General features: G+C 46.4%; 2 protein-coding genes across 3 annotated transcripts in view; both read right to left on the bottom strand.

The window, feature by feature from the left end:
* Positions 1 to 5,474, bottom strand: part of Ube4b (ubiquitination factor E4B) — a 118,732-nt gene extending 113,258 nt beyond the window's left edge. Inside the window, exon 1 of one of the 2 annotated variants that reach the window (XM_042695638.1) lies at positions 4,879 to 5,474. In XM_042695638.1, coding sequence (XP_042551572.1) covers positions 4,879 to 4,902 — 24 coding nt within the window. In that variant the 5' untranslated portion in view covers positions 4,903 to 5,474. The remainder of the gene's footprint in view (positions 1 to 4,878) is intronic. The other variant, XM_042695639.1, reaches the window with a different exon arrangement.
* Positions 5,475 to 14,382: 8,908 nt separating this feature from the next.
* Rbp7 (retinol binding protein 7) lies at positions 14,383 to 20,274 on the bottom strand. The gene is made up of 4 exons (XM_042695745.1): positions 20,176 to 20,274; positions 16,340 to 16,518; positions 15,278 to 15,379; positions 14,383 to 14,605 (listed from the first exon to the last, which is right to left on the bottom strand). Exons 1-4 carry the CDS (start codon positions 20,246 to 20,248, stop codon positions 14,555 to 14,557), a joined length of 405 nt encoding a protein of 134 aa, XP_042551679.1. The 5' UTR covers positions 20,249 to 20,274; the 3' UTR covers positions 14,383 to 14,554.
* Positions 20,275 to 26,468: the final 6,194 nt, after the last annotated feature.

Raw genomic sequence — 26,468 nt, 5'->3', positions numbered from 1 at the left:
AATAGAGCCCAGCTCAGGTGGCTCACGCCTGTAATCCTAGCTACTCAGGAGGCTGAAATATGAGGATCACAGTTCGAAGCCAGCCCAGGCAGGAAAGTCTGTGAGACTCTTATCTCCATTAAACCACTCACAAAACCAGAAGTGGAGCTGTGGTTCATGTAGTAGAGTGCTAGCCTTGAGCTGAAGAGCTCAATGACAGAGCCCAGGTCCAGAGTTTAAGCCCCACACCCTCCTCCCCCCCAAAAAAAGGCCAGAATAGGGTTCTTCAGGCTGGTTCATTTTTTCAATGATCCAGAGCAAAACACCTGCCCAATGTCTAGAATTTTGAATCAATTTCAATCCATCCTTGTTCCAAGCTAGAAACTGAGAAGTCACCTTTTCTCTTTCACATCAGATCATCAGAGAACAGAATTATTTGGAGTCCTCAATAATCTTGTGTCTGTCTCTTACTTCCATTCCCACAGTCATGGCCACAGTTGGTGGGACTCCACTGGCTACCTCCTGCTTAGTCACAGACTGCCAATGGGTCTTCCAGTCCACAGCCACCTTCCTGTAATCCACTGTCTACATCCTTCTAGTCATCTTCCTAAGCCATTCCTATCTTAGAGAGGCTTCTTCCAGACATACAAAGAAAGTTCAAACTCCTAAGCTTTCTAACAGCCCTCAAGATCTGGTGCCTCCATTCTTGCAGGCAAAACTCCCAAGCTCCTACCCTACCACTGGTGCTGTTCCTGAGACACCATCACAGATTACTTTTCCTCCAGCCTTCACTAAGTCACTGCCCCAGCAGGGGCACCTTATTCTTCGTGTCCTGTGCATACCTTCACAACAGCACTTGGCACAAATTGTCACTTTAGATTACTATCTAAAATTACATTAAACCCCAATTAAATTATAATTTCCTGAAATGCTATGGAGTGAGCTATTTGAGGCCAGTAGTGCATTTGTGTGAGAGAAAGACAGAAAGACAGACAAACAGGCAGACACAGAGAGTCATTTCCAACAAGAGGTGAGCACATCATGAATGCTTTAGCTTAAAACATCACTTTGGGGCCAGGCATGGTGGCTCACGCCTGTAATCCTAGCTACTCAGGGGGCTGAGATCTGAGGACCGAGGTTCAAAGCCAGTCTGGGCCGGGAAAGTCTGTGAGACTCTTTTTTTTTTTTTTTTTTGGGGGGGGGGGGTCTGGTCGTGGGGCCTGAACTCTGGGCCTGGGTGCTGTCCCTCAGCTCTTCAGCTCAAGGCTAGCACTCTACCACTTGAGCCACAGCACCACTTCCAGCACTTCCAGCTTTTTTCTTTTTGCTTATGTGGTGCTGAGGAATTGAACCCAGGGCTTCAGGCATGCAAGGCAAGCGCTCTACCACTGAGCCACTGAGCCACCTTCCCAGCCCTGAGAGACTCTTATCTCCAATAAACCACTCACAAAATTAAAAGTGACACTGGTTCTAAGTGGTAGAGCACTAGCCTTGAGCTGAAGAGCTAAGGGACAGTGCCCAGGCCCAGCCACCAGAGGACTGACAAAAAAATAAAACAAAACAAAACATCACTTTAGGAGAAAACTACGCATATCAAGCAGAGTGGATCATGCTTGTTCAGACTTCTCCAAAGAGATGTATGTGCCCCACCCCCCAGCCCTTTAGCTTTGCATTTTGTTTCTAGACCTCAGGATCTGTCTAACTTTACCTTGAGCTCTCAGAATCCTCCCATCTCTGCCTCCCAAGTACCATGACGGTCATGTACCACCATGGATACTTATATAGACCTATGATAAATTTACAGCAGTTGTTAAATTGTGAAAAGGGACCTACAATCAAGAGCCCTTGGTCTGAATTCTAACCCTGTCACTTTTAAATCAGGTCACCACTTAATCTAAATCTCAGTTTCTTACCTGTAAAATAAGCGATATAGACTTGCTTGACTGCACTGTCCTACTAAATGAGATAGGCTGTACAGGTGCCTGGCAAAATAAAGGTTCCTAAGGCTATAAAGGTCAATAGTTTTCCACTTACAAAACACTCTAAATCTATAGACTTGGGATGGGGGGAGTATGTCATGTTTGAAGGCAGCCTGGGCTAATCAGCAAGAAAAAAGAAAGAAAAACAGGAAAGAAAAAAATTCAAGGTCACATATTCTGCATTTGGGAAGGAATACTGTACATTCTTCTAAAACCTTGACCACACCCTGAATCCTAGCCAGTCATCCTGCAGAAGAAGTAGGTCATAAAGATTTAAAAGAAGAGAAAAAAAAAAAAGAGAGAAAAATATTTCAACACAATCTCACCACCACTGTTGGAAAACAGTTTAAAATGCTTGCCCTAGTTAGAGCATCATCTTGATAGATAACAACAACATGTGAGTAAGCTACAGAATGAAGATAATGTAAATGATGATGCCCTGGAATGTAGGTTCCTAAAGAGCCTGAACTTAGTCACAGATCTTCTGGATGGAACAAAGAACTTACAGTAACATACTACATAAATAACAAATGGCAATGAGGGTCAAAAATTCTATTTCAAAGCACAAGAGAATAAAGTAAAAAAATTCAAGATGCTGTATGACAGCTATCAAAAAATGCCTACATGTAAAATCTTCTAAAGCAACTAGTCTGGTTAGACCAGTCTTTATTTTTCATAGGCTGTATTTGCAAATATTTTCATTTTGTTAAAATATGAAACTGTCCGGCTGGGATGGTGGCTCAGTGGTAGAGCGCTTGCCTTGCATGCCTGAGGCCCTGGGTTCGATTCCTCAGCACCACATAAACAAAAAAAGCTGGAAGTGGTGCTATGGCTCAAGTGGTAGAGCGCTAGCCTTGAGCTGAAGAGCTGAGGGACTGCGCCCAGGCCCAGAGTTCAGGCCCCACGACCGGACCCAAAAAAAAGAAACTGTCTTTCTTACCTCATTTCCCAACTTAAGAGTGAGATCAGTGTCATCCCTGTTTTAATCCTGAAATGTTTGCTTGAACTTTCACAAAAGAAATGTATTTTTTTAAACCAAATCATTATCACCTACCACATCTATGACACAAATTTTCATCAACAGAGTAATAACACAAAGACAAAAGCTTTGGAAGCTAAACCCTGAGTTAAAGAAATGGGACTTAAATAAAACTCACACGTGCAAAAGCACGCGCACACACACACACACACACACACACTCACACACACACACACACACACAAACAAGATTTTTTTTTTCAAAAAACACAATTTGTTCTAGAGTCTAATTAGAAGAAAATGACCAGTCATTGTACTGTCCTTTTGTACTCAGACCAACCAATTTGTTAAAAATGACTTTATACTTACATTAGTGAATTTAATTTCTCACATTCATTTTTAGTACTCTGCTAATAGGGGGAAAAGTTCCTTTATTTCTTCCACAAAGGTTATATGTGCCATGTAAGGTCACACAACAAAGTAGTACCGTCCTGAAAGACTGGATGGACATGTTTCAGATTATACAGTATCTCAGTCTGTATATATTATTGGTCTGAAAACAATTTCTTGGTGAAAACTTGGTTAAGTAAGAACCAGACGATTTAAAAATCAAGAAAAAAGTAATTTCTGGGAGTAAAGGACAACGGAAAAACAGACTCTGCCTTTTAATTTCGAATGAAATAAAAGAGATGAGGGGAGTGCTTTTAAAAACTACATAAAACAAAGTGCTCCTAGGAAATCTCTTAATATCTCCTGAAAGAAACTATTCAGTATTTTCCTAATTTAAGATTACATATTTGAAGAGAATCAAGTCAGTAAAATAAAATGAGCAATCCTGACTTTCCAGAAACCAAGTACCACAATCGACAAAATTATGTTAGCTTTCTCTCCTGACCCTTTACCCACCACTTGCATGCCCAATCCCTGGAGAATTTTAGTGACTGAGTAAGCACACAAGACTCTAGCGAAAAATAGAGCACTGGTAGTCTTACAGTACAACACAACCTGATGGATGAGTACTTTCATAATGCTGCAGAGGAAGTTTAAACCAACCAAAGGAAAAAATGAGGAGGTAGGGTGAATGGGGCCAGCTAGCAAGAGTCTCCCAGTTTGTAAGAAGGCAGGGAAAAGTCAGTAGAATCACAGGAAATTCCTTGTACTCTACTTGCCACTGCTTTTAGGACAATCTTATTAAAAATAAATAAAAATTCTTACAACCTCAAGATTTGCATGGCTCCTTTCAAAAATGAAAACAAGAGAGTTTATAAAGTTATTTTCTTCCATTTGCTCCCTGTTCAATCTCTGCTACAGCAAAAAAAAAAAAAGGTAAGTTTTTCAAAAGGAGGGAAAAATAGGAAAAGGCATAAAGAAAGAAAGGAATACCAGATGTCATTGTCTCTTAAAATCACTACCATTTCCCTGGAATCCTCTAAACTACTGAGAAAAGACAACACTTTGTCAAATATCGAAGAATATGTCTGTAAAGCCACCTCCCAAAGACAAAGGTATGTTGTTTAATTAACTTACACAATGAAATGGCCCTACATATTTGGGGTTTCAAACATTCTGATTCTTCCCCAAATCTCCAAATTCCCAAAGACAGACAGACACACACACAGACAGACACACAGATACGCACTCTTAATCTATAATCTAAATCCAATCTCTATGACTTGAATCCCTTAAGAAAGAACACCTCAGACCCTAAGAACGCTCGACAACCAAGTGGAGTTCGGAATGCAGAGAGAAGGCAAGGGAATAAAAGAGAATATAACCAGAGACCCTCTGCGGGAGTCATTTTATTCTTGGGGGGGGGGAGAAAATGTCACCTCCATTCCTTCTTCAAACCCAAAGCCCAGCACCACTGGTGCAATACCTTCCCCGGTTAAAGCGCCAAAGAGTTGTCAACTAACCCCCTCAAGGTGTCCCTCCCCCGGCTCACCTCGTCAGCGCTGAGCTCCTCCATCGCTTTCCTCTTAATGGTGAAAGGCGTTGGGGAGAGAGATCCTTCGGTTCTCGAGACCAGGGCGGGAGCAAGGAGAGTGGAAGGTGTCTGTCTATCAAGCTGTCTGGTCCCCCGTATGGGGGAGGTTTCAGAATTGCATAGTCAGAGGTTAAAAAAAAAGAAGAAGAACACGAGGCACTGGATTGCCTTTGCTTCTGTCGCTCCAAGCGCCCCAGAGACTCCTACGGCTGCTCTGGCCCCGGGCAGCCCCCTCGGGCCGCCGCCGCCGCCGCCGCCACGGGGTTACCTCACGGCGCCGCCACTTAGAGCCCACCGCTTCCCGGGCTACCCCGACCCGGCAGCGCGGTCCCTCACTCGTCTCCGGCCCCCAACGTGCTGGGTCGCCCTGGCGGAGGCGCGGCAGCGGCGGGTGTCCAGGCAGAGCCCGCTTCCCTCCAACCCTCGGCCCCCGGCGGGAACAGCCCGGCCGCCGAGAGGATGCCCTGAGGTAAGACGACCTCCCGGTCGCTCCCGTGGAGGCTCGGCGCGGTCCCGTGGAGCCCCTCCCCTCTAAAAGCAGTCCGGACACGCCCCTCCTCCACGTTGGAGGCCGGGGAGGGGGGAGGGGAGGGTGGGACTGGCGAAGCTATCGCTGGAAGCGTAAGTCCTCCTACCCCTCCACCCCTACTCTTACCCCCTCGCCCCACCAAGTATTATTCATCAAAACAACAGGGCGGCCATCTTTGAAAGGAATCACGTGACCCCGCGGAGGAGGCGGGGCTCCTGGCTTCGGGACGCGATAGCCAATAGGCAGCGGGCGTCGCGCCGCCGATTTCCTCTTTCCTGCGTCTTTTCCCCGCCCCCTGCTCCTCCCCTCCCACGCAGCAGCGTCGTGCGGAGGGGGTGGGGCGAAAGGGACCGCCACGGGCGGGGGGCGGAGTGGGGCGTTGCCGGGGCGTTGTCCTGGCAACCGCGCCAGGGCAGTGGGCGGGGCCCTGGGCGCAAGTAGGGTAGCCCTTGGAAGGATCGCGCCATCCCGTAAGATGCGCCTGCAGGGGGCGCGCTCTCGCACCCTGGATTCCCGCGGCGCCTCCGTTGTTCCCAGACGGTGTCTGCGGTCTAATGACGCGGAGCCCTGAAACCCCCCGCCGCTGAAACCAAGCAACAGAAAACAGCAGTGTCGCTTTTTCTGCACTCTGCTGATTGCTCTTATGCTGCACAACTGCTATGATCCTCTGCACCCCTCGCCCCCAGGAAAGACCACGTCAGAAAATTAACACAGGAACTTTCATACGTTTTACTTAGACTTTAAAAAATGAATATGGATGAAATTTGAAGGTAAAACTGAACGAGAGACACAAATAGCTGCCGAATATGAACAGCATTTGAAAAAAATCAACCTTCAACAGACGTGAATGTAAATATTTTAGAACACACAAAGCTAAATTGAGCCAAGTAACTTTACCATGAAATTACAGGTTCTGCCATAGAGAATGGCATGGTTTGCTGAGCCATAATCTTGTTTTTGAGACAGCCTTGCTCTATAGCCCAGGCTGGCCTTGAACTCACTGTTGTAGGCTGTAATGGTTTTGCCACTTCCTATCCTCTCAGCCTCCTGGGTGAGAAGATTACAGGCATGTGCCACCAGTCAGCAACCAAAGCATGATCTTAACATTTTCATTCCAGCACTAAAGGAGTTAAAATTTATTTGCTACATGCTTAAAATAGGAACCTGACTAGTAGATATGCTTGGAATTTGTGAGTAAAATTACACCACTGCTGGCTTTGCATGTTATCTGCTTTCCAGGAAAGGAATTCTGTGCAAGCCAGAATGTGGACTCCTGATGTCATTAATGTTAAGACCTTCATTTCTTTTTAAACATCATTATTGCCATAAAATCTCATGCCATGCAAGTCTTCCGTTTCAAGTGTACAGTTGTTGGAAACACACAACCCTCTGGGGTCAGAAAATAAATAAACAGATTTTGTCAAAGCAGTTTACTTCTGTATAGATGGGTAGACTGCCATTACTTTCCCCAGAGCTAGGCAGGCACACTGGGCAGGGTGGTCTGCTTAGTTTTTATCCTAAGCCAAAGGGTGAAGTCCTTTCTTGTTGCTAAAATGTCAAATTCACAATTTGATTGATTGATTGATTGATTGATATTCACTAAAAATACAAGGAAATTAGAAAGGACTCTAACCATTAGTGAAAGATCCCTAGTGGGAGGAGGCTGTCATTTTGGAGGCAAAGGGGCATATTCCTCTCATGGCTGGTTGGGAACAGGGCTGCTGGCAGATCCAGTTGAAGGAGGTTGGGAAGGTCAGTGGAAAGTTCCTACTCAATGGGTGAAGGGGCGGGGCTTATTATTTAACTCCATTGGTAGAGTCATAGCCTTTTTTTTTTTTCCTGTCATGGGGCCTGAACTCTGGGCCTGGGTGCTGTCCCCTCAGCTCTTCAGCTCAAGGCTAGCACTCTACCACTTGAGCCACAGTGCCACTTCTGGCTTTTTCTGCTTATGTGGTGCTGAGGAAGCGAACCCAGGGCCTCATGCATTCCAGGCAAGTACTCTACCACTGAACCACCTTCCCAGCATGAATCATAGCCTTGATATGGCTATCTGGTTACAAACAACATACACACACGATAGTTCCACTTAACATAATTTCAGGCAATATCAGTACCAGGACATATCAGTACAGAATGACAATTGATTACAAGACGTAGATATTTTAGTTGGACAGAGAAGATTGCTTTTCCTCACATAGTGATTTTCAGATAGCCAAAGAATTCTTCAACCATCATTGCTAATTCCAAAACTTCATTATCCTCAAAAAAATCCTCCCCCCTACCCATAAACCTTCAGACCTTCATCTCTCTTCACCTCCCATTACTAATCTGCCTTCTGTTTTTAGGTTTGCAAGTTTGAGACATTTCTCATCAGAGAAATCATATACTATGTGTCTGCTTGTGTCAGATTTCTTTCACTTAGCATGTTTTCAAGGTTCATATTGTCAGTTGTATTAGTATTTCACTTCTTTAATTCCAAACAATATCCATCTCATAGATATAATATTTTATCAATTCATAGTTGGCAGATGAGTGGGTCATTCCTACCTTTTGGCTCTTCTGAATAATGTTGCAATACGCTTCCATGTACAAGTTGTTTCTTTCTTCTTCTCCTGCCCCTCCCACCTCCCCCCCCCCCCCCTCCGAGTCCCCCGAGTCCTGGGGCTTGTGCTCAGGGTCTGGATACTATCCCTAAGCTTCTTTTGCTCAAGGCTAGCACTCTACCACTTGAGCCACAACACCACTACTGGCTTTTTCTGTTTATGTGGTACTGAGGAATCAAATCCAGGGCTTCAGGAATGCTAGGCAAGCACTCTACCACTAAGCCACATTCTCAGTACAAGTTTTTGTGGTGACATAGTTTCATTTCTCTTGGGCATATAGCTAGGAGGGATATTACTAGGTTGCATGCAGCTGTTCAGTTTTACATTCCCACCAGCAATGTATGTGGCTTCCAAGTTCTCCACATTTTTATCAACAGTTGTTATTGTCCATCATTTTTATATATAGCAATACTAGAAAATTCAGAATAGTATCTAATGATGATATTCAACACTATTCAATATGCTGGGAGATAACACTGGGACAGGATGGATAGCTAGGATAGAGGGACAATGGTCAGTAACATGAGTTCTAGAATCAGATAGGTTTCAAGTAAATTATCATTTCCAACCTTCATCTTTTTATTCTACAATTTGGACAAGAAGGGTAACCTTCACAACTATTAGAAAGCATTTCCATAAGTTAGATTTATGGTGCAATAATAGGGAGCCCAAATCAAACTGGCTTAGGTATTAAAGAAGTGTATTTGAAGAAATAGTAGAGAAAATAAACTTCTTCCTAACATCAACAAGTAAAAACTCTCTCACAGCCGGGCGCTGGTGGCTCACGCCTGTAATCCTAGCTACTCAGGAGGCTGAGATCTGAGGATCGCGGTTCAAAGCCAGCCCGGGCAGGAGAGACCGTGAGACTCCTATCTCCAATAAACCACCAGAAAACCGGAAGTGGCGCTGTAGCTCAAGTGGTAGAGCGCTCGCCTTGAGCTGAAGAGCTGAGGGACAGCGCCCAGGCCCAGAGTTCAGGCCCCACGACCGACAAAAAAAAAAAAAAAAAACTCTCTCATTCTTGTAGCTGGAGGTATAGCTCAGTGATAGGGCACATGCTTATTTATGAGGTCCTGGGCAGTAGTGAGTGCTTTTTGGACACCAGCCCTCCCGTCCCTTCAAAAAACAAAAAATCCTGCTAGGCACTGGTGGCTCACACCTGTAAGCCTAGCTACTCAGGAGGCTGAGATATGGGGATCACAGTTCAAAGCCAACCTATGCAGGAAAGTCCATGAGACTCTTATCTCCAATAAACCACCAGAAAACCAGAAGTGGCACTGTGGCTCAAGTGCCTTGAGCTGAGGAGCTTAGGGACAGTGCCCAGGCCAAGAGTTCAGGCCCCACGACCGACCAAAAAATAAAAAAATCCTGAACTCTGATTGGGCTAAAGGTGCTCATAGTACTTGTCCTGAAGCCAATCAGTTATGGATGTAGGAAATACTACAATAAGCCAGTCTAGCCCCCTGTGTGGCCAATCCCACCTCAATCATAAGGCTGGGACAAAAAAGGAAGAGAAGGGAGGAGCCTGGGGGCTGCCAACATTACACTCTCACATCAGTCATCCTCAATACGAAGCAAGAGGTCTCAAACTGGTAAGTCTACATCTCATCCTGAAGAAAAATAAAAGGTTTCTTGTAATGTTATACTTGGCAATTTTTTTTTGTCACTCATAGGCCTGGACACTGACACTGAGCTATTTTTTTTTTCTTTTTTTCTTTTTTTGCTTGTCAAGGAGCTTGAACTCTGGGCCTGGGTGCTGTCCCTCAGCTCTTCAGCTCAAGGCTAGCACTCTACCACTTGAGCCATAGCACCCACTTCCAGCTTTTTTTTGTATGTGGTGCTGAGGAATCGAACTTAGGGCCTCATGCATGCAAGGCAAGCACTCTACCACTGAGCCACCTTCCCAGCCCTCCACTGAGCTTTTTTTGCTCAAGGCTGGCACTCTACCACTTTGAACCACAGCACTACTTCTGGTATTCTGGTGATTAATTGGAGGTGAGTCTCATGGACTTTCCTGTCTGAGCTGGCTTTGAACTGCAATCCTTAGATCTCAAGACTCCTGAGTAGCTAGGAGCCACCGGTGCCTTGCCAGTTGACAATTCTTAATTTTTTGTTCATTTTTGTTTTGCAGTGCTGGGGATCAGTCCTCCCTGGACTGAGTGAATGCTGAGTGAGTGCTGTCTCTGAGCTGTACACACATCACTGAGCATTTTCTTCCTTGATGTTCTAATGGTCAAAATAATGAAGGGGAGGGCCATCTATAAGAAGAACATGGCAATGTAGAGTGAGCAACATGAATCATCACAATAAAATTATTTAATTGAATGTATCAACCATGTCATGCAGCAAAGTATAGCACAGATTTCCTGGTCAAAACTTCTGTTTCCTTTATTATACTAACTCCATGACCTTAGGTAAGTTAATATCTTGAAACAAGGAGACCGGGTCTAAGTAACATCGCCTTGTTCTCGCAGCCATCTTGGTACCTTGCTGGGTGGAGGGGGCTTTCCACCCAGCTCAGAAAAGCCTGGAGGTGAGAGAGGTCATTCATTGAATTACAGAGATCATGCTGTTTAGCCTTAGGAGAGCTTTGGCTACAGAGAATGCTGGTCCATGATTACCTCCCTAAGTGTTTTTGAGGCACACATACCCCAATATGGAAAGTTTAAGCTAATCCCTGAGCTACTGCCCTAGGTGGAAAGTTCTGCTGGGGCCTGAGCACTTCCCTACCTGATCTGTTTCTGTCAGATTTGGATCTCCACCCCAAATGTGTGCTTTGTCTTTTAAAGCTTTGTGGGGGCTGTGGGTCTTTCAGACAGGAGTCCACCTGCAGTCACCGGCTTGTCAATAAAGACTTCCAATCGGGCCTCTCAAAATGTGGCTTCTCTGTTTCTCACTGTACGTCTTTGTGACTCTAACATAAAACAGGGATAAAGATAGTAGCTGTTTCAGTGGGTGCTGGGTCACGCCTGCAATCCTAGGAGGATTGCAGTTCAAAGCCAGCCTAGACAGCACAGTTCAGGAGATACCTTGAGCAAAAGAGCTCAGGGACAGCACCCAGGCCTGAGTTCAAGCCCCACAACTGACAGAAAAGAAAAAAAAGAAGTAACTTTCATAGGCTGCTCAAATCCAGTAAATTAATACATGTAAAACACATAAGGTCGGGGCTGGGAAGGTGGCTCAGTGGTAGAGCGCTTGCCTTGCATGCATGAGGCCCTGGGTTCGATTCCTCAGCACCACATAAGCAAAAAGAAAAGAGCCGAAGTGTTGCTGTGGCTCAAGTGGTAGAGCGCTAGCCTTGAGCTGAAGAGCTGAGGGACAGCGCCCAGGCCCAGAGTTCAGGCCCCACGACCGGACCAAAAACAAAAAACAAAAAAAAAAAACACATAAGGTAGGGCTGGGGAGGTGGCTCAGTGGTAGAGTGCTTGCCTCGAATGCATGAGGCCCTGGGTTCTATTCCTCAACACCACATAAACAGAAAGAGCTGGAAGTGGCGCTGCGGCTCAAGTGGTAGAGTGCTCGCCTTGAGCTGAAGAGCTAGGCCCAGAGTTCAGGCTCCAAGACCGACAAAACAAACAAACAAAAAACCCCATAAGCTGGACATTGTTGGCTCAGGAGACTGAGTTCTGAGGATCACCATTCAAAGTTGAAAAAGTTGAGAGATCAAGTACACTAAAGAAACAAAAAGAAGGGACTTGGAAGCAGGTGACTCACCCCTGTTAATCCTGACTACATAGAGGCTGAGAATGAGAGGATCACAAGTCTAATAAGCTACACCAGACAGAAAATAGCTGGCGCTGGTGGCTCTCGCCTGTCATCCTAGCTACTCGGGAGGCTGAGATATGAAGATCGCGGTTCAAAGCCAGCCGAGGTAGGAAAGTCCCTGAGACTCCAATAAACCACTCAGAAAACCAGAAGTGGCACTGTGGTTCAAGTGATAGAGCTCTAGCCTTGAGCTGAAGAGCTGAGGGACAGTGCCCAGGACCAGAGTTCAAGCCCCATGACCGAACAAATAATAAAAAAAAAAGATATTTTTCAAGAAAAAAAGAAACCACCACCAAAAAAAAACAAAAACAAAAACAAAAACCATTGCCTGTAGTTACAGGTTTCTACATACATACACACACACGCTCACTCATACACACACACACACACACACACACACATTCTCCTATAGAGACTGAGACCCAGGAAAGCCAGCCTTTTCCTTGGAGCAAAGAAAAAAAGGAGAAAGGAAGGTGAGGAAGGGAAGAAAAGGGTTGCATAGACACCTCCAAAGTTCCTTCTCCTGTGCTTTAAAGTATTTGGCTAAGCTAGGCGTAGGTGGCTCATGCCTAGCATCTTAGCTACTCAGAAGGCAGAGATGGAAGATCAGGGTTCAAAGACAGCCCAGGCAGAAAGTCCTTGATGAAGTATTGACCCCTAACCTATTATGCCAGGCATATACAGTCACCAGGCAAAACCCCAGGAATGGACAGACATGCTTGACCTAGACAGGCCAATCCAACCACATTCCATTGTGGGCCTAACCTGTAGGGAACTCTGAGGCAGAGCTGTGAGATTAGGAAAGGGTCCCTGAAAAGGTCAGTCACGGCAAGACCGATGAATAAGTTACTATCCTAAGTGTGTGTAAGTTAAAGCTGTTTGGACACTAAAAACTTGAGACCTTGGAAATAAAAATCACTCCCCTCTGCTCCCTAATGATAAGGGAGTCAATTATCACTCTGTATACCAACTATGCCTCATGTTAATGATTGTAACCACAAGATAGATTGGTACTCTGTTTTCTGCCCATACCTGTTAGTTACCTCCCCCTGCCCTGAAAACTTCTATCTCTGTGCTCAGACCCCATAAAGTCTAACTCCAACCCCGCCTCCTTGCACAACCTCCATTCCTGTGGGGAGGTTGCTTGCCCTTCATTGCTGTAATAACCAGTTCCCACCTGTTGAGATCGAAACTGGCCTGTTCTTTCTTCTCCATTTTCCTAACACTTGAGACTCTTATCTCCAAGTAATCACCAAAAAAGCCAGAAGTAAAACTGTAGCTTGAGCAAAGCTAAAGGATAGCACCCAGGCCCTGGATTCAAGTCCCAGACCAGTAAACACACACACACACACACACACACACACACACACACACACACACACACACACACACACACACACACACACACAGAGTATTTGCTATTGCAGGGATAAATAGGCCTCAGGCACTTGAGCCCTTTTACTCTGTTCTTTCCACTGTAAGTGGAATGGTGAGTTTGATCCTCAGCATAGGAGACAAAAAAGATGTCAAGCATCTTCAAACCCAGGATGAAGGCTTGGGACCAACCTTTAAAAAAAATGGGGGAAAAAAAAAATGGGGGAGGGCTGGGAAGGTGGCTCAGTGGTAGAGTGCTTGCCTTGCATGCATGAGGCCCTGGGTTGGATTCCTCAGCACCACATAAGAAAAAAGAAAAAAGCTCAAGTGGTAAAATGCTAGCCTTGAGCTGAAGAGCTGAGGGACAGCGCCCAGGCCCAGAGTTCAGGCTGCCCCATGACCGGACCAAAAAAAAAAAAAAGGGGCGGGAGGGGGGGAGAGGTACTGATAGTAGGACTTGAACTCAAGTGCTGTCCTTTAGCTTTTATGTGCAAGGCTGGTATTCTAACATGTGAACCACTTCTAGCTTTTTGTTGGTTAGAGATAAGAGTCCCTTGAATTATTCTGCCTCAGCTGGCTTCAAATCTCCATCCTTAAATCTCAGCCTCCTCAGTAGCTAAAATGATAGGAATGAGCCACTGCATCCACCCAGCTCCACTCAGCTCCACCCAGCTCAAGATGTTTTCTTTTTTGCCAGTCCTGAGGCTTGAACTCAGGGCCTGGGTACTATATCTAAGCCTCTTTGTGCTCAAGGCTAGTGCTCTATCACTTAAGCCACACACCTCTCTTTACAACTTTTTTTTGGTAATTAATTGGAGATAAGAGTCTCTCAGACTTTCCTGCCCTGAAGGGCTTTGAACTGTGACCCTCAGATCTCAGCCTCCTAAGTAGCTAGGATTACAGGTGTATACCACCACCCCTAGCCTCAAGACATTTTCTGATTGCATCTCTTCACTCAGGCTTCAGTCTTAGCTTAGGGACCTCTGTGACACTGCAATGACACCATACTCACCCCAAAAGCGGTCTGCCTTTCCAGAGCTGGCTGTCATTACTACTGCTTACATTGCTCCTTTCCCCACCTTCCTCGCTAGCCTGGCAGGTAGAAATCCCACCTTGTTCACTGTATATTTTGTGTTTCTAAATACTTAATAAGATAAGGCACCATGAGAAATTTAGAAAGAAAAAGATCAGAGTCACCTGGATAGGTTTATTGAAGGAAAAATTTTCTTCCAATGTTAAATGGCTTCTAGTTCAAGCTGTGTAACCTCTCTCCAACTGCAAGCCCCGTCACCAAACCGAGACAAACTCAGGTATATTTTGCAATATAATTTGACATTAAGCTGTGCCCACAAATGTGCTGCGCTCAGGCTCTCTGGAACGTCTGTTTGCATACTTGGCCTTCACAAAACATCTCCTGGGACAGGAAGAAGGCAAGAAGGATAAGTTGGTTTATGGTCTATTTTGACTCTTTTTTAAAATTTATTTATTTATTTGTCAATCGTGGGGTCTGAACTCTGGGCCTGGGCTTTGTCCCTCAGCTTTTCAGCTCAAGGCTAGCGCTCTACCACTTGAGCCACCATTCAACTTCTGGCTTTCTGGTGGTTAATTGGAGATGAGAGTCTCCCATTTTTCTTCTTGGGCTGGCTTTGAACCTCAGTCATCAGATTTTAGCCTCCTGAGTAGCTAGGATTACAGGTATGAATCACCGGCACCTGACCCCTTCCCTTCCCTTCTCTCCCCTTCCCTTCCCTTCCCTTCCCCTCCCTTCCCCTCCCTTCCCCTCCTTTCTTTCTTGCTTGCTTTCTTGCTTGGTTTCGGGGCCTGAACTCAGCCTGGGCACTGTCCCTGAGCTTTTTCACTCAAAGGCTAGCACTCTACCACTTTGAGCCACAGCACCACTTCTGGTTTTCTGTTGGTTAATTGGAGAGTCTCACAGACTTCTCTGCCCAGGCTAGCTTTGAACCACAATCCTCAGATCTCAGCTTCCTGAGTAGCTAGTATTACAAGCGTGAGCCACACGCACTAAGCTTTTTTTTCTTAATATTATGTTGTCACTCCCAAAATAAAAGCATAATGTGGCAGGTACCAGGTGGAGTCTATCCCCTTCAATCCAGTGGCGCCAGCCTCGGTTCTTCTTCTCCCCCTTCTGCACGCAGGTGAGCTTTTCATTGTCCCAGGTAACCAAGCTCTGTATTAAAGAGGAAAGAAATGGTTGGCTTTCTTTGACAAGATCCTCAGTGATTATCCACTAGAAGCCAGGCACTGGTAGCTCATGTCTGTTATCCTAGCTACTCCGAAGGCTCAGATCTGAGAATCGAGATTCAAAGCTAGCATGGGCAGAAAAGTCTGGGAGACTCTTACCTCCAATGAACTACCAAAAAGCCAAAAGTGAAGGTGTAGATCAGGTATTGGTGCACAAGCCTTGGGTAAAAAAGCTAAGGTATATTTCCCTGGCCCCAAGGTCAAGTCCCAATACCAACCAGTATACACAAAAAATATTACCCGGAGCTGGGAAGGTAGCTCAGTGGTAGAGTGCTTACCTTGCATGCATAAGGCCCTGGGTTCGATTCCTCAGCACCACATAAACAGAAAAAAAAAAAAAAGCTGGAAGTGGCGCTGTGGCTCAAGTGGTAAGAGCACTAGCTTTGAGCAAAAAAAAAGCAGCTCGGGGACAGCGCCCAGGCCCTGTGTTCAAGCCCCATGACCGGCAAATAAATAAATAAATAAATAAATAAATAAATAAATAAATGTATTACCCACTAGAATACATGTCAAGTTAACCACTCAAAATTAGGAGCCTATGGTTATTATTTTAATATTTATTTTTGCTTTTATGTAGTGCTCGGATTGAACCCAGGGCCTCGTTTCATTTCATTTCATTTCTTTCTTTTTGTTCTTTTTTTTCTGTCATGGGGCTTGAACTCAGTGCCTGGGTGCTGTCCCTGAGCTTTTATGCTCAAGGATAGTGCTCTATCACTTTGAGCCACAGAGCCACATTCAGTTTTCTGGTGGTTAATTGTATGTAAGAATCTTATGGACTTTGCTGCCCAGTCTGGCTTCGAACCAAGATCCTCAGATGTCAGCCTCCTGAGTAGCTAGGATTTCATGTGTGAGTCAAGGGTGCTCTGGCGCCATGAGCTTACCTTACCTTGCATTTTCTGTTGTCCAGGCCTTTGTTGTCTTCCTCAAATTCCTCTCCAACTTTGAATTGGACAAGGTAGTTCCTGAGGCTGCTGTATGTGTGAATGGTGAAGGAATCCCCATTTTGTTCAATCACCTTCTGTGGCTTCAGCAGTTTGGCTATCTTACGAGTAGCAAAGTCAATGCCTGGAATAATTGTTAAATATCTCATCACTTGACATGTGAAAGCTGAGAATTCGAGAGCTGTTCAGAGTTTCACATGTGATCGCTAGTGTTTCTTTTGCAGCTTCATTGGCACCATGTCCAGCAGATGTCCAGCCAGAGACTGAGGAAAAAGTCTGGTGGCTTTCATAACAGTCATTGGTCTGGCTGTGCCTTAGGCAATGGGTTTGAAGCTGGCCATGGTGAAGCAGTTCTGGAAACCTCCACAGACGGACAAGGAGATAAGGAAGGCAAGGAGACAGGGCTGAGCTCCCTAACCAGCCGCAAGCCTAACGTTGCCCTTTTCTCTCCATATATTTCTATTTTGAGTTAAGAAAGCATTGAGGGGGGCTGGGAAGGTGGCTCAGTGGTAGAGCGCTTGCCTTGCATACATGAGGCCCTGGGTTCGATTCCTCAGCACCACATAAGCAAAAAGAAAAAAGCCAGAAGTGGTGCTGTGGCTCAAGTGGTAGAGTGCTAGTCTTGAGCTGAAGAGCTGAGGGACAGTGCCCAGGCCCAGAGTTCAGGCCTCACGACCAGTCCCCCCCAAAAAAAAAAAAAGAAAAAGAAAGCATTGAGGGCTGGGGATGTAGCTAGTGACAGAACACCTAGCATATGCAGGGTCCTGGATTCCAGCCCTAGCAGAGAAAAGAAGGGTAGAAAGAAAAAAAAAGGAGGGAAGGAGGGAAAGAGCAGGATGGAAGGAAGGAAGGCTCAATCTTACATTCATGAATATACTACAGTATATTTACAAGTCTTTAATAAGCTTTTTTAAAGTTATTCATAGAAACCATGCAATGCTGAGAACATCAGAAGGTTGAAATCCCAGTCCACCCTGAGCTATACCACTAACACTAACCTATTTGGTAGCTCTGTGTGTGTGTGTGTGTGTGTGTGTGTGTGTGTGTGTACTGAGGTTTGAACTCAGAGCCTGAGTGCTTTTTCACTCAAGGCTGGCACTCTACTTCTTTTTTTTTTTTTTGTCGGTCGTGGGGCTTGAACTCTGGGCCTGGGCGCTGTCCCTCAGCTCTTCAGCTCAAGGCGAGTGCTCTACCACTTGAGCTACAGCGCCACTTCCGGTTTTCTGGTGGTTTATTGGAGATAGGAGTCTCACAGTCTCTCCTGCCCGGGCTGGCTTTGAACCGCGATCCTCAGATCTCAGCCTCCTGAGTAGCTAGGATTACAGGCGTGAGCCACCAGCGCCCGGCTGGGACTCTACTTCTTGAGCTAAACCTCTACTTCCAGCATTTTCAGACTTACGGAGTTTTCTGCCTGAGCTGGCTTCAAACCAGGATCCTCAGATCTTATCTTCCCAAGTAGCTAGGATTATAGATGTGAACCACTAATACCCAGCATTTTTTTTTTTTTTTTTTGTCAGTTGTGGGGCTTGGACTTAAGGCTTAGGCACTGTTCCTGAGCTTTTATGCGCAAAGCTAATACTCTATCACTTTGAGCTACAGCTCCAATTCTGGTTTTCTGGTAGTTAATTGAAGATAAAAGTCTCCTGGAGCCGAGCGCTGGTGGCTCACGCCTATAATCCTAGCTACTCAGGAGGCTGAGATCTGAGGATCATGGTTCAAAGCCAGCCCGGGCAGGAAGTTCTGTTAGACTCTTATCTCCAATAAACCACTAGAAAACCTGAGGTGGTGCTGTGGCTCAAGCAGTAGAGCACTTGCCTTGAGCTGAAGAGTGCACGGACAGCGCCCAAGCCCAGAGTTCAAGCCTCACAACCACCACCAACAACAAAAAAGTCTCATGGACTTTCCTTCCCAAGTTAATTCAAACTGTGATCCTTAGATCTCACCCTCCTGAGTAGCTAGGATTACAGTCATGAGCCACCAGTGCCTGGCTTCACCCAGCTATTTTTAGTCTACTTTACAATAGGCCTTGTTTTCCTTAATGAATATATGAAATAGAATAAAATAAATAGTTATTTAGATTTAGTATCTTCTGGAACCAGAACCACATGTAAGAGCAAGCAGTGAGAGAGAAGACAATGGCTCAATCTTGCATGGCTTCACCATGCACAATGCTCACACCTATAATTCCTCATGCAAGATGCTGAGATGAGACAAGGGAATTCGAATTTTGAGGCCAGAGAAAGTATCAAACAGGGGTCACAACAGAATATACAGAGAAGCTAGGCCATGTTGTTGATGGGACAAAAGGGTCTGACTTAACTAGAGAAGGTGAAATTTTCCCTACTTGGGAATTAGGGAGAGAATTAGGGGACAGAAGCCTTCACAGGCTCAGAGTCCTTAGAAACAACTCTGCAGCTGCAGAACTGTGCATTTCCAATGATTAAGGAGCAAACATGAAATATCCTCTTTTGCGTTTTTTTTTTTCTCTTGTGCTGAGGCTGACCTCCAGTTCTCACCAACCTCTACCACAGATCCCCGTCAGCCTCCTCCCCTACCTTTTTTTTTTGTTTTTAATCCGTGGTGGGGCCTGAACTCTGGGCCTGGGCTCTGTCCCTCAGCTCTTCAGCGCAAGGCTCTCACTCTACCATTTGAGCTACAGCACCATTCCTGGCCTTTTCTGTTTATGTGGTGCTGAGGCATCGAACCCTGGGCCTCATGCACCCAAGGCAAGCACTCTACCACTGAGCCACCTTCTCAGCTCCCCTATTTATTTATTTATTTTTTTTTAAAGAAACATGCCAGACACCCTCACTCTCAATTTCCAGTTGGAAAGCTGAGGCCAGTATCACTAGATCAGGAGCCTAGGTCCAACCCCTCCAGTCACTTGTCAAAGACCCCTAGGAACAGTGAGTGCTACCCAGGCAAAGTGCTTGCCACAAAATAGGTGTTAAAATCCAGAGCAGAACGAGGTTCAAAGGGAAACCAACACAGCACAGGCAAGGGCAGCGCCTGCCTGGATGGCAGGAAACACATTCCCTCGCCCTCTGGGAAATGAAGGCACTGATCAGGGCCTCCTGCGGCCCCCACCATGGTCCCCCACCATCCCGAGGCAGCGGCCCAGCCCCACTCCCACGCTGCATACAAAGCTAATCTGCCTGACCCTGGTCCCCATCACAGCAGCCTGCAGGGGAGGGGGGCGGTGTGGCTTGGGGCGGTCTGAGGGGGGCGGGGAAAGGCCCAGCCCCCCCCCCCCTCCCTGGGCGAGGGAAGCCAGGGGTATCTTGAGATTTCTGACCCCACGGACTCCTGCGGTGAGTCCTGACCTTTCTGGGACAGTCACTGCCCAGAACAAGCCGGTTTGGGGCGACCATGACCCTGGCTCCGTTTTTCCTGCTGGATCTCTGTCCTCCACCACCCCCCAACCCCCAGTGCCCCCCTCCCCAGGTGGCCTACCCTGTCCCTGCTGGCTTAGAGTGAGCCCTGGGGCCAGCTTTGGCAGGGAGAGACAGACTGGGGATGGACAAGGGGGACAGAGGTGGGGGGGGCTTGGGGGCTGAAGAGGGCAGGGAAAGGCAGGATAGACAGCTAGCAGGACAAAGGAATGGACAGGTGGAGGGAGGAGGGAGGGGTTATGGACTGACCGATGAGAATGGGAAGTGGGGGCTGGACAGAAGGACAGGGGACAAACAAGCCAGGCTGCCTTTCCGCACCCAAGACCTGCAGCCAGGGCCTGGAGCCCTCTCCAAGTTCCCTCTGGTGGCCCAGACCCCTCCTGTCCTACCTAGGGCCAGCATGTAGCCCTCAAAGTTGTCGCTGCTGAGCAGGTTCCAGGTGCCACTGAGGTCGGTGGGCATGGCTGGGGACACGGGTGGACACCCGTGCCTGCGCTCATCTATAAGTGAGGTGGGGCGGCAAGGTGGGGCTGGGGGGCGGGAGTGGGGGGGGGGAAGTCCTGGACACTCCCTGTTGGAACTTCTCCCTCCTAGTTTCCTTTCCCGAGCTCCTGACTCTGTCCCGCCCTCCCTCCCAGCCCTTGGCAAGCGGCTGGCTTTTCCTTGGGGTGCTCTCCTTCCTCTCCTTTTCCTTTAAACACTGCTAAACCTCAGCTCCCCTGACCCCCACTTTTCCCAGGCCACACTTTTCACATGGCCTACTTATAACCACCAATGGATGGCTTTCAAGGTCATGATATTATGTCAGCTGCAAACGACAATATACCTGTATGCTTGACCTCTTAACTCAATAAATTGGCATGTAAATAAATAGATGATTATTTTTCTTGCCCAACAATATTGTGTGTGTGTGTGTGTGTGTGTGTGTGTGTGTGTGTGTGTGTGTGTGTGTGTGTTGGTCCTAGGGCTTAAACTCAAGGCCTGAGCATTTTTGCTTAAGGCTGGTGCTCTACCACTTGAGCCACAACTCCAAGTCCCATTTTCATTTATTAATTTATTTTATTGTTTATTTGTTAATTAGATACGAGTCTTACACACTTTACTGCTCAGGCTGGCTTTGAACCATGATCTTCAAATTTCAACCTCCTAAGTAGCTTAGCTTACAGGTATGAGCCACTAGCTCTCTGGCTGTCCAGCAATTTTTTTTTTCTTTTGTCGGTCATGGGGCTTGAACTCTGGGCCTGGGTGCTGTCCCTCAGCTCTTCAGCTCAAGGCAAGCGCTCTACCACTTGAGCCACAGCGCCACTTGCAATTTTCTGAGTGGTTAATTGGAGACAAGAGTCTCACAGATGTCCCTGCGTAGGCTGGCTTTGAACCATGATCCTCAGATCTCAGTCTCCTGAGTAGCTAAGGCATGAGTCACCAGCACCTGGCTAATAGTATACATTTTTGTGTCAGTATTGGGGTTTGAACTCAAGGCTTTGCACTTGCTAGGCAGGCACTCAAGTGTTTGCTAACTTCCTTCCTTCCTTTCTTCCTTCCTTCCTTCCTTCCTCCCTCTCTCCCTTCCTTTCTTCCTTCATTGTGGGGCCTGAGCTCTGGGCCTGGGCGCTGTCCCTCAGCTCTTCAGCTCAAGGAAAGCACTCTACCACTTGAGCCACAGCGCACTTCCAGCTTTTTCTACTCATGTGGTGCTGAGGAATCAAACCCAGGGCTTCATAGATGCAAGGCAAGCACTCTACCACTGAACCACTCTCCCAGCCCTCGCTAACCTTTTTCTGAGTGCTTACTATGTATCTTACCATTTGTCAGAAAAGTCCTACTTCTCCAGTACTGACTATCTTATCTCCATTTGTCAGAGACAAAGTTGAGGTACAAAGAGGTTAAGTAATTTGTCAAAGATTGCACAACTAGTAGGAAAGTCTGGATTCAAACCCATGTGTCCTGACTCCAAGGGTCATGGGACACTTCTATCTTCCTACTTGGTGTCTTCACTTAGATGTCTCAAAGGCATCCAAAACTTGACAAATCCAAGATGGAAACTATTAGCAAATAATATTCTCCAGCTCAGGACTGGAAATGTGGCTTAGTGATAGAGTGCTTGTCTCACACGCATGAGGCCCTGGGTTTGATTCTTCAGCACCACATCAACAGAAAAAAACCCAGCCAGGTGCTGGTGGTTCACGCCTATAATCCTAGCTACACAGGAGGCTGAGATTTGAGGATTGTAGTTCAAAGCCAGCCCAAGCAGGAACGTCTGTGAGACTCTTATCTCCATTAACCACCAGAAAACTGGAAGTGGCTCTGGAGCTCAAATGGTAGAGCACTGGTTTTGATCTAAAGAGTGCAGGGACAGCACCCAGGCCCAGAGTTCAAGTCCTGTAACTGTCCAAAAAAAAAGAAAGAAAGAGCCGGGCGCTGGTGGCTCACGCCTGTAATCCTAGCTACTCAGGAGGCTGAGATCTGAGGATCGTGGTTCAAAGCCAGCCCGGGCAGGAGAGACTGTGAGACTCCTATCTCCAATAAACCACCAGAAAACCGGAAGTGGCGCTGTAGCTCAAGTGGTAGAGCACTCGCCTTGAGCTGAAGAGCTGAGGGACAGCGCCCAGGCCCAGAGTTCAAGCCCCACGACCGACAAAAAAAAAAAAAAAAAAAAAAAAGAAAGAAAAAAGAAAAAGCCAGAAGTGGCACTGTGGTTCAAAGAGCACTAGCCTTGAACAAAAACAGCTCAGGGACAGCACCTAGGCCCTGAGTTCAAGCCCCAGGACCAGCAAAAGAAAAAAAAATATTTTCCAGCTCATTTCATCTCCATAAATCTACATTAATCAGCTGGCTGCTCCAGCCAAGAAACAGGATTTTGCCTTCCAGGTGTGTCCAAATTCAATCCACCAGGAAGTCTGTTGCTTTCATATCTTTTTGTTGTTGTTGTTGGTCATGGGGCTTGAACTCAGGGTCTGGGTGCTGTTCCTGAGCTCTACTGCTCAAAGCTAGTGCTACCACTTTGAGCCACAACACCACTTATAGTTTTCTGGTGGCTAATTGGAGACAAGAGTTTCACAGGCTTTCTTGCCCCAGCTAGCTTTGAACCTTGATCCTCAGATCTCAGCCTTCTGAGAAGCTAGGATTATAAGCGTGAGCCACCGGCTAGTTTAGAAGTTCAACAGAAGAATGCTTGGATCACTTAAAAAACCTTGACAAGTGACCTTCTCTCAAGTCTTCCAGTTATATTTCTATTTTCTTTTCTCCAATCACAGCTCTGCTTATATCCTTCAGAGTGGTCACAATCTGTAGCTCTCTTTTTTCCTGGTTTACTGACTGCCTTTTCATACATGGCAGAAAGTTGTTCATGCCACCTAGCATTACAATATCCCTAGGTCTACCTCTGTGCTCTACAGAGCACAGCATTTCTCCATCCTAACAGTGCCAGGCCCAGTACTGTGCTGAGCCAGTATTTCTCTACTCCTTTTCCAAAGAAGAAAGGCCTTTTGTTATTGAGAAGCCAGAATGGTAGCACCTTGCCATGATGAGCTGTCATTTAAAATTTTTCTTTTAGTCATGGGGTTTGAACTTAGGACCTGTGCTGTGGGTGAGCTGTTTTTGCTCAATACTAGCACTCTATCACTTGAGCTACAGTGCCACTTCTGGTTTTCTGGTGGTTCATCAGAGGTAAGAGTCTCAGGGGCCTTTCCTGTCCAGGCTGGCTTTGAACTCAGATCTCAGCTTCTTGGAGTAGCTAGGATTACAGGCATTAGCCACCAGTGAGCTGTCATTTCTCTTAAGATACTGATTCCTTTGGTAGAATATGTCTGGTTTAGACACAGCTTGCCAACCTTCTCTTTTTGTTTTTTGTGGTTCTGGTGTTTGAACGCAGGGTCTCCTACTTGTTAGGCAGGTTTTTTTGGGGGGGGTCTGGTCATGGGGCCTGAACTCTGGGCCTGGATGCTATCCCTCAGCTCTTCAGCTCAAGGATAGCACTCTACCACTTGAGCCACAGCACCACTTCCGGCTTTTTTCTTTTTTCTTATGTGGTGCTGAGGAATCGAACCCAGAGCCTCGTGCATGAAGGCAAGCGCTCTACCACTGAGCCACCTTCCCAGCCCCTGGGCAGGTTCTTTACTGAGTCACACCCCTATTTCACACCTTGTTTTTTTGTTGTTGTTGTTGGTCGTGGGGCTGGAACTCTGGGCCTGGGCCCTGTCCTTCAGCTCTTCAGCTCAAGGTGAGCGCTCTACCACTTGAGCCACAGCACCACTTCCGGTTTTCTAGTGGTTTATTGGAGATAGGAGTCTCATGGTCCTTCCTGCCTGGGCTGGCTTTGACCAATATCCTCAGATCTCAGCCTCCTGAGTAGCTAGGATTACAGGTGTGAGCCACCAGCGCCCGGCTCATACCTTGTTTTTTTTTTGTGTGTGTCTTTGTGCTGGCATTGGAGCTCAAACTCAGAGCCTTAGTTTTTGTCACCGAAGGCTGGTTCTTCATCTCTTGAGCCACAGCTCCAGTTCTAGCTTTTTGGTGGTTAATTGGAGATAAGAGTCTCATGTACTTTCCTTTCCAGGCTGGCTTCCAACTGTAATCCTCAGATCTCAGCCTCCAGAGGAGCTAGGATCATAAGCTTGAGCCACTGGTGCCTGGCTCCATAGCTTATTATTTAAAGAACATAGAAGTATGAACTCTGGCCAGATTTCTGGAACATGGGAACAGGACATAGAAAAATCAGACTTCCTATCCTTAAAACCTTATTGTTCTAAAACTTGAACTCAAAATGGAAGTCACGAAAGTAGCTAATAATAATTGTAGCCTTTGTGCTGGTTAGTATGGCTTTGGGCCAGTTTGAGCAAAGGCTACCTATTGTGGACAGAAATCAGACTTGACTAGTGGATAGGGAGTTATTTTCTTCTCTACAAGTCAAGTTCTTCTTTATAGACAAGACCAAAAACTAGCTCTCAAGACTTAAGAACAGGGCTGGGAAGGTGGCTCAGTGGTAGAGTACTTGCTTTGCATGCACGAGACCCTGGGTTTGACTGCACCACATAAGCAGAAAAAGCTGGAAGTGGTGCTTTGGCTCAAGTGGTAGAGCACTCTCCTTGAGCTGAAGAGCTGAGAAACAGCACCCAGGTGCAGAGCTCAGGCCCCACGACCACCACCACCTACAACAACACCCCAAAAGATATAAGACACCTGTTGGGGCTGGGAAGGTAGTTCAGCAGTAGAGTGCTTGCCTCGCATGCATGTGGCTCAAGTGGTAGAGTGCTTGCCTTGAGCTGAAGAGTTGAGGGACAGTGCCCAGGCCCAGAGTTCAAGCCACACAACCAAAAAAACAAAAAAAAAAAAAACAAGAAAAGAAGGTACATGTTTGTCCAAATTTGATCCAGTGACTTAAATCACAAAATTATATCCAAGATAAACCTATGTACAGTACTTGTCCACTTAAACAGTCACAGATGGAGACTGATAAGCTCACTTGTGAGAATGCTCTTCTATCACCTGATAGTGTGATATCCATCCAGCAAAGCTATGTAGACATCATAGATGTCACATGATCTGCACTTCATCTTTCTACTGCAAAGAAACAATGCCAGCAAGAAGTTGGTTCATGGGGCTGGGAAGGTAGCCAGTGGTAGAGTGTTTGTCTTGCATGCATGAGGCCCTGGGTTCCATTCCTCAGCACCACCTAAGCAGAAAAATCTGAAAGTAGCACTCTGGCTCAAGTGGTAGAGCGCTAGCCTTGAGCTGAAGGGCTGAGGGACAGCACCCAGGCCGAGTTCAGGCCCCATAACTGACAAAAAAAAAAGTTGGTTCAGCCAGGTGCCAATGGCTCACAACTGTAATCCTAGCTATTTAGTATCTGAGATCTGATGGTCATGGTTCAAAGGCAGCCCAGGCAGAAAAGTTTATGAGATTTATCTTCAACTAATCACCCCAAAGCTACAAGTAGAGCGTGGCTTAAGTGGTAGAGCATCACCTTTGAAGAAAAACAACTACTAAGAAACTAAGAGACAGCCCAGACCTTGAGTTTAAACCCTAGTACTGGAATTTAAAAAAAAAAAAAGCAAATAAGTTAGTTAGATTCCAGGGATAGACCCAACTTAGTTTAAGGTTAGTCTAATCACAAAAACCTACGTTCTTTGCCAGGGACTGGCTTTTGGGATACACAGTGGGTTTTTTGTTTTTTGGTCGGTCGTGGGGCCTGAACTCTGGGCCTGGGCGCTGTTCCTCAGCTCTTCAGCTCAAGGCTAGCGCTCTACCACTTGAGCCACAGCAGCACTTCTGGCTTTTTCTATGTGTGTGGTGCTGAGGAATCGAACCCAGGGCCTCATACGTGCAAGGCAAGCACTCTACCACTGAATCACCTTCCCAGCCCCAGGAATACAGTTTTTAATGATTGGAATCAGCCAGTTGGAGATATGATGGAAGCATTCACAGGGCTACAGGGAAGATACTTGATTTTTTAACAAAGAGCCACCCAGACCCAGTATTTCTTCACTTCTACACACAAACATTCAACTTGCTCTGTTTCTTCAAGACACTGGTGACAGCCCTGTACCTGAAAGGGCACTGGATGTAGGACATGGCAACTAGCAGAGCAGAGGATGGGAAAGAACCTGGGACCTTGATGACCCTGTTGATTCACCCACCCACCAACCCCACTCCTGCCCTACATCTGTGCTTCTGTGAACAAATG

Source organism: Dipodomys spectabilis, unplaced genomic scaffold (genome assembly GCF_019054845.1).
Source record: "Dipodomys spectabilis isolate Male_0828 unplaced genomic scaffold, ASM1905484v1 ptg000188l, whole genome shotgun sequence".
Lineage (NCBI taxonomy): Eukaryota > Metazoa > Chordata > Mammalia > Rodentia > Heteromyidae > Dipodomys > Dipodomys spectabilis.
Note: the sequence above shows the minus strand (reverse complement) of the source record. Positions and strands in the feature narration are given on the sequence as shown.

What these genes read in the sequence shown, in the direction of transcription:
- Rbp7 (XM_042695745.1), bottom strand. Translation starts at nt 20,248, where the DNA reads ATGCCCACCGACCTCAGTGGCACCTGGAACCTGCTCAGCAGCGACAAC. An exon ending in GGGCTACATGCTGGCCCTAG is followed by an intron (nt 16,519 to 20,175) that starts GTAGGACAGGAG and finishes CAATTATTCCAG; the next exon opens with GCATTGACTTTGCTACTCGT. An exon ending in AAGGGGATAGACTCCACCTG is followed by an intron (nt 14,606 to 15,277) that starts GTACCTGCCACA and finishes TTCCTGTCCCAG; the next exon opens with GAGATGTTTTGTGAAGGCCA.